General features: G+C 43.9%; 1 protein-coding gene across 1 annotated transcript; it reads left to right on the top strand.

The window, feature by feature from the left end:
* Positions 1 to 877: 877 nt before the first annotated feature.
* Spz1 (spermatogenic leucine zipper 1) lies at positions 878 to 2479 on the top strand. Its single transcript, NM_030237.3, has one exon. It carries the CDS (start codon positions 1144 to 1146, stop codon positions 2278 to 2280), a length of 1137 nt encoding a protein of 378 aa, NP_084513.3. The 5' UTR covers positions 878 to 1143; the 3' UTR covers positions 2281 to 2479.
* The last annotated feature ends 5245 nt before the right edge of the window (positions 2480 to 7724 follow it).

Genomic DNA, 7724 nt, shown 5'->3' with positions numbered 1-7724 from the left:
CTCTTACCATTCAGTAGAATATTTTTGAATGAAAAGATTTCTCACATTAGTGTCCAAAAATCACTAAAGATGGAGCACTTTGAGAAGTTCTGCTTTCTATCCTGTCTTAGTCAATGTTCTATGACTATGAAGAGACAACGTAACCATGGAAACTCTTACAAAAGGAAGGCATTTCATTGGGGCTGGCTTACAAATTCAGAGGTTTAGTCCATTGTTATCACAACGGGAAGCACGGTGACATGCAGGCAGACAAGGTGCAGGAGAAGGAACTGAGAGTTCTACATCTGGATCTGCAGGCAGCAGGAAGAGACGTATACTCTGGGCTTGCAATAGACTTTCTGAACCCTCAAAGCCCACCCCGTAGGTGATACACTTCCTCCAACAAGATCATACTTCCTAATCCTTACAAATAGTTCCGTTCCCTGGTGACCAAGTATTCAGATCTACGAGTCTATGGAGGCCATTCTCACTGACATCACCACACATTCCTAACTCTTCCACAACATCTCTCCTACAGCTGGAGCAACACTTCCTCCTTCTATGAAAGAATTCTTATTCAGCCTGCTGTGCTTTCTCTCAACTATATTTACCCTCAGGTGGAACACCGTGGTTGTGGTTGGCTCGATGTGGTGTGGTGTGGTGTGGTGTGGTGTGGTGTGGTGTGGTGTGGTGTGGTGTGGTGTGGTGTGGTAAGGCAGGGGGGTGGGAGGGTGAGGTAGGAAATTGCTGTAATGCTCTTAGAATGAAGAGCCTAGGAGAGAAGAGAGGGGCAGGCATGTGGGAGGAGTAAGGTTGGCTGTGGTGTCTGAGTTGTGGGACAGGAATCTAAGGGACTCCCATTGTGATGTAAAAGAAACAGAATGTGTTGCCCCAGAGGGGCAATGACAGAATAAAGACCTAGTAGCTGGGGCCTCAGAGAAAATACCAGAAGCCTAGCAGAAGGGAGATGGAGCTCCAGCTCCAGGTCCCCCTTCCCACCTCCTCCCCCTGGGCTGTCTGAGATGTAACCTTCTACCTGAATACCACCTCCCTGGGGTCAGTCATTAACTCTGGCCCATAACTCCTGCCTGGTTCCATCTCCTCCACCGACTCCCAGGAGACTGCCATCTGCTCTCCCTGGACTCTCTGGGTCCTCAGGTCCCAATGTCGGACACAGACAACTCAGCGGAGATGCCCGCCCGGTGTCCATCTCCTAACCCTGCTCCTGGTGCTAAGCAAGAACCACCGAACTCTGGGATCACCATTTCCCTCCTTGAAATCGGATCACTCCCCACTGTCTGCTACCACTCCTTCCCACCACCAAAGAATAGCATCTGTCCAGTAGAGAAAAGAGGGAGGGTACAGAAATTTAGCAATCTCTTAAAAGACGTTAAGGATGTTCTCAAAAACATAGCAGGCGTTGAAGAGAAGTCTACAGTTGGGGAGCCTTTTGATGATGCCTATATTCCTGAAGACCTGTCAGAACTTAACGTCAGAGGTGTTGAGAAGAAAAATAAAATACGATTTAAAGATGATCTATTCATTCATTTCGACCCAGAGAGAGAACAGAACACAATGAAGCAGATGTTATTGAAAAACCAGAGTGCTAAGAACATGGTACCAAAGTTTGCAAGGGACCTGTGCAATGCAGAAGAAACGAGAGGCTTCGACGGCATGCTGCTGAGCGTGAAAAGACCGCGGAATGGATCCCTTCACCTTCGCGGAGAGTACAGAAAACTCAGGAACAACATGGAGCAGTTACTGCAGGAAGCAGATCACTGGAGTAAACAGCATAACGAACTCAGCGAACTAATGAGGTCATATCAGGAATGCCAGAACGAAACCCAAGAAACTACTGACAAGGATCGAGCCTGTTTGCAAAACCAACCCAACAATGGGCTATCCACCAAGCAGAAGCTGGAGGAGCAGGTGAAGAAGCTAAGCCATGACACCCACGCGCTGCATTTGATCGCAGCCCTGCTAGAGAATGAATGTCAGGTCCTACAACAGAGGGTAGACATCCTCAAGGATTTCCATCTCCACGAAGCGGGACTGGGGCACGAGAAGCCTTTGCAGATGTCCTGTGAGCAGGACAAGAAATGTCCGAAGTTAGCGGAAGCAGACAAGACGGACGCTTTCAAGCATACCACGAGGGCAACGGAAGGCACGATTAGGAAACCGAAGATCCTCAGGAGCCCGGATGTTTGCTTTACTAAGAAGGCTCGGAATAACCGCTTCAACGCCCGTGTTGCAAAGAAATCTCTGGTGGGGAAAAGGAGAACCGTTAGCAGCTTTCGGTAGAAGTCGCCAGAAGCAGATACAACTTGAGACAAAACTGTCATCAACCCAGGGTAGAGAGCTTCTGATTCCACCAAGGAGGAGGCCTAGGATAAGAGGAACCTATATTATCTCAGTAGTTAGAGAAGTTTGGGCCTTAACAACCATTGTATGACCGTTAACCAAGTGAAAATTTGAATAAAAACAAGAATATAAAAGGAAAGCGCGTTGTTTGATTGTTTTCTTCTAATTTAACCATTTCTGGGGGATAGAAGGGGAAGTACTTACAATGATCTAACTAATACTTTAAAGCTTGGTTTCAAATTAGTATTTAGCTTTCCTATTCTGTTTGTACAGAATATGTTGGAGTTAAGGGAGAAAAATAACTAAGAAAAGGCAAAGTACAGCGCTAAAGCACCCTAGACAGCTTTCTTCTCTCCTGACTAGCTCTGGTTGTTCTCCCTGTGTTGTTCTTCTGGTCCTCAGCTCGAACATGAAGGTACACTGGGGAGACGAAGCCCCTGGGGAAGGAGGTGCTTCTAGATTCTTCATTTTGGGTGCAAAGATTCCCCTCATTCTTCCAAATGGAGGGGGTGAGTAGGCTTTCTGTTGGAGGGTGTGGGGGTGGCGGGGGTGGAAACGAGTACTCTAAGGAGCTGGACTTACCTGCCAGAACACACAGCGCAGGCGCCTTTTCTCGCTTCTCCCAGAGCAAAAGCCACCTGGCATCACGTGCAGGGCAAACAGAATACTGGCAAGGTCCCAGTTCCTGGGCTCTTGTATATTCTAAACTGATGTCAGTCACCAAGCAGAAAGAGAATCACAACACAAAAAGCCCTTAGAAAGCATGCTCCTGGAGAGTGTGGCACAGTAGAAATGGCTGACAAAACCTATCCAGATACAGATAAATCGCGTGGAAAACACCCTGTCTCTGCTCCCCCATGACATCAACACAGATTGAGTGGGAGGCCTAGGCTGCAGCTTTGCCCCCATGACAGTGAGCACAATCAGGTAGATTTTGTAAAACTCGAGAAATCTTGTAGGGCAAAGGAGCTCCGGAAGGTAAGTATGCCATAGCCACAGGGCTGTGTGTTTATTCCCCATCCTGGGTTAAACCTGGGACTTTGGTAACAGATCTGGCATTTTAAGCTGGAGACACTTGGTTTATCTGGCTGCTGGAGAAATTTGTCTATGTTCTAGAACGGTTTTTTTATGTAGAGAAAGGGTAAATAAAATAGAAAAAGAAAAGAAAAGCAGACTATTTCCTGCTCACTTTCCTTGTAAATCTCTGAAACAGACACAATAGAAAAGTAATTTATTGGTTAGCTTCAGATTGCTTTCTTCGGTAAGGATGAAAGCAGACAGATGATATTATCTTGTTTGAAATTGGCCTGTTGGGGAGATTGGTTACCATTCTTTTCTGTTTATTTTTATTATTATTTGAGAATTTCATATATATACATACATATATGTATATTTACAAACACATATCACACACATACATACTCATACTTATATATGCATATATTATATATAACTATATATTTTTATATATTATATGCATGCACATACTATATAATATATACATATGTATACACATCTATCTGTCTATCTATCTATCTATCTATCTATCTATCTATCTATCTCTTAAACGCGTTCTCACGACCGGCCAGGAAGAACACAACAAACCAGAATCTTCTGCGGCAAAACTTTATTGCTTACATCTTCAGGAGCAGGAGCGCAAGCCCCCAAGCCCAAAAACGAAAGCCCCCCGCTTACATCTTTAGGAGCCAGAGCGCCAGCGCGCCAGAGCGCCAGCGCCAGAGCGCAAAAGCGCAAGCAAGAAAGCGCAAGTAAGAGAGCGAATGGCGGAAACCCCGTCCCCTTTTAAGGAGAATTATTCTTTGCCTAGGACGCATCACTCCCTGATTGGCTGCAGCCCATGGCCGAGTAAAGGCAGAGTACATGTAGTGGAAAATTACTCTTGGCACATGCGCAATTATTTGTTTACCACTTAGAACACAGGATGTCAGCGCCATCTTGTGACGGCGAATGTGGGGGCGGCTCCCAACATCTATCTATCTATCTATCTACCTATCTATCTATCTATCCATCTATCCATCTATCTATCTATGCTCAGTCCTACAAGGCTAGTTGTTTCAGCTGCTCTTCTGTAGACATAAGTTGCAACAGATGTGCTGGCAAGTAAGTGCAAGTGGCAAAGAAGAGCAAGTCTTCCTTCTTCCAACATCCTTATGTAGGTCTCCAGCAGAAGGTATGGCCCAGATTAAAGGTGTGTACCACTACACCTGGATCTGGGACTTCTTTTGTACCAGGCTGACCTTGAACTCAGAGATCTCTTTGCCTTAGTCTCCTGGGATTAAAGGTGTGTACTACCTTGCCTGGGCCTAAGTGTTTCATAGCCATTATGTTCAAGATCTCCATGCTAAGATGCAGATCAGAAACTTGGGTCTTCAAGCCTCAAGATCTGGATCGCAGGTATGCCCTCCAATTCTGGATTGTAGTTCATTCCAGATACAGTCAGGTTGACAACCAGGAATAGCCATTACAACTGATGAGATGGCTCAGTGGTTAAGAGCACTGGCTGGTCTGGGGGGGGGGAGCACTGGCTGCTCTTCCAGAGGACCAACTCCCTGCACCTATATGGCAGCTCACAACTGTTTATAACTCCATTTCCAGGGGTCCTGGCATCCTCACCTAGACATACATATGAGCAAAACAAGAACTTATATAAAAATAAAGGTAAATAGATTATTAAAACCTATGGATAAATCAAGATGCTCTCCATAGTTTACAGTCAGGATAAACCCAGATGTGAGATGTATGCTAAGGTTATCTGTCTACAGTCACTGAGTTTGCTCTGACAAAAAACAACTTTTTAACCCCAGCTGATTGATTTGTCAAAAATACCTATTAATATTATTTAACATTATAAATTAAATGCACAGTATAAATTATCATAGCATACGAGTCTGTCTCAGAAAAAGCAATGTTTGATAGCAGTATGTGGTAGTACACATGCATTGGGGAGGTGGAGGCAGGAAGATTGAATGTGTGAAGCCACCCTGTACTATATAGCCAGCTGAAGGCTAACAAGAGCTTCCGGGCTACGCAATGAGCCCCTGAGCCCCCCCCCCCAAATGACAGATAGATAGATAGATAGATAGAGTGAGAAATGTTTCTTCTAGACAAAATGTAGGAATGTTTAGGGTAGTGGGAAAATAAGGGAAAAAAATGGTAAGTGAAAAAAAATCATGAAAATGAGCACTAACAGAACTATGAGTCAGTAAGATGGAAAATTTTTGAAATGGGGACTCAACACACAGCCTTGTGCTACTAAGCAGGCACTCCATCACTGAGGCCCCCAAATTAGACCTCAGTAGTGGTGACAGTGAGATGATGCAGTCTGGTCCAAATACATACAGACGCTGTACTGGTTGGCTTTGTGTGTCCACTTGACACAAGCTGTAGTTATCACAAAGATAGGAGCCTCCACTGTGGAAATGCCTCCATGAGATCCCGCTGTAAGGCATTTTCTCAATTAGTGGTCAAGGGGAAAGAGCCCATTGTGAGTGATGCCATCCCTGGGCTGGTGGTCCTGGGTTCTATAATAAGGCAAGCTGAACAAGCCAGGGGGAACAATCCAGTAAACATCCCTTCATGGCCTCCAGGTTCTTGCCCTGTGTGAATTCCTGTCCTGACTTTTTTTGGTGATAAGCAACAATGTGGAAGTGTAAGCTGAATAAACCCTTTCCTCCCCTACTTGCTTCTTGGTCATGATGTTTTGTGCAAGACTAGAAGCCCCAACTAAGACAGACATAGATGTAAATATGTTAAATATTAACATGGAACCCTGTCACACATGGTACAATTCTCCAGCTTTTGAACCTATGTTCAGATTTATTACTGTCTTCAGGATGGTTAAACTGTAGCCTTATGGGAGACAGTTATTAATAAGTCAAACTAATACCTGTGACTAGCTCAGAAAAATTAACTACTGTGAAAATCACATGAAGCAAAAAACCAAAGTTATCCTTGCTAATACATATTATTCTATTACACTAGAGATATTTCTCTTGATGCCCCAATAAAGGTTTTTAATTTACTCTGGCATTCCTTGGGAGGCTGGGGCAGGAGGATTGTAGTGAGTTGGGGGCCAGTCCAGGCTTCAGGATGACTTCTAATATAGCCTAGCCTACAGAATAAGGCCATCCTAAAAGACAAAACAAGACAAGACAAAACAAAACAAAACAAAAGGTCAATGTATTTAAATAAATACTAGGTTGAAATTTATATTGTCCAGATATAAATCTTGGAGATAGGTGTGAGTAGGTAATGGAACTTAGAAAAGGAACCATAAGCAGGGGAGAGTCTGAAGAAGGAGGATTTACAGAACACACGTGAGGGAGAACCTACAGGGCACTGCAGGAGGTGAAGTTGTTTAAGGGAGGGATAGAGGACCATCCACATCAGCATCAAAAGTTTGGATTAAATTCTGGCTAAATTAAATTTGGATAAACCCTTCCTGGTTGTATGAACTTGAGTAAATGACACCTCTCCAAGCCTCAGTGTTTTAAACCTACGTTATCACTCTCAAGGCCCCTGACCCATGAGTAATGCGTGTGTATCATTTGCTAAAATCTACCAGATGTGATGAATGCAGTGTTTATGGGGTTTGGTTGATAAACAGCCATGTTTGTGGTACTGGTTGTTATCTGGGTCTGCTAGGATCAGTCGGAGTCAGTGACTTTATTCCTTGTAAAACTCCGTTAAAGATTTCTTGAAAGTATTCCATTCCTTCCTTCTGTGATGCTCTCTATGCTGTTCAATAAAGACAAAGCAAAGCATTTGTTAGGGGACAGACACATACATCACAGTCCAGCCTCCAGGCACAGATTCAGACCTACACAACAGATGGAGAATGGAAGATGCGGGGACTCTGCAGTACACAGTTCAAATCTCGACTCGCTCCAGATGACAGGAGAGATGCTTTTATTTATTTATTTATCCTTAATGGGACACTGATGCGCTATTGGTGACTCGGAGTTAATCATTAATTTGTTTTATCCGTATGATAACCCATGCTCTTTCTTCTCTTCTCATTTGAACATATTTTTGAGCCATTGATATAGACAATTCGAGAAATTTAGTTATTTGTGATTTGTTCATTGAAAAAGTTCCTAATTGTACAGATCATTTTAATATGGCTTTGTATACATTTTTTTTTGAGCCTAAACTCATGAATATCTGTTACTAAACTGAAGTAAAAGTCCTAGGAAGAGAATGTACAATACAATGTTTAATTATTTCTGACATCCTTTATCAGGTAGAAAGACAGAAAGACTGACAGAAAGACAGACAGACAGGAAGGAAGGAAGGGAGGAAGGGAGGAAGGGAGGGAGGGAGGGAGGGAGGGAGGGAGGGAGGAAGGGAGGAAGGGAGGAAGG

The sequence above is a fragment of the Mus musculus genome, chromosome 13 (assembly GCF_000001635.26).
Source record: "Mus musculus strain C57BL/6J chromosome 13, GRCm38.p6 C57BL/6J".
NCBI classification, from domain to species: Eukaryota; Metazoa; Chordata; class Mammalia; order Rodentia; family Muridae; genus Mus; species Mus musculus.
This window is presented reverse-complemented; position numbering and strand designations above follow the sequence as displayed.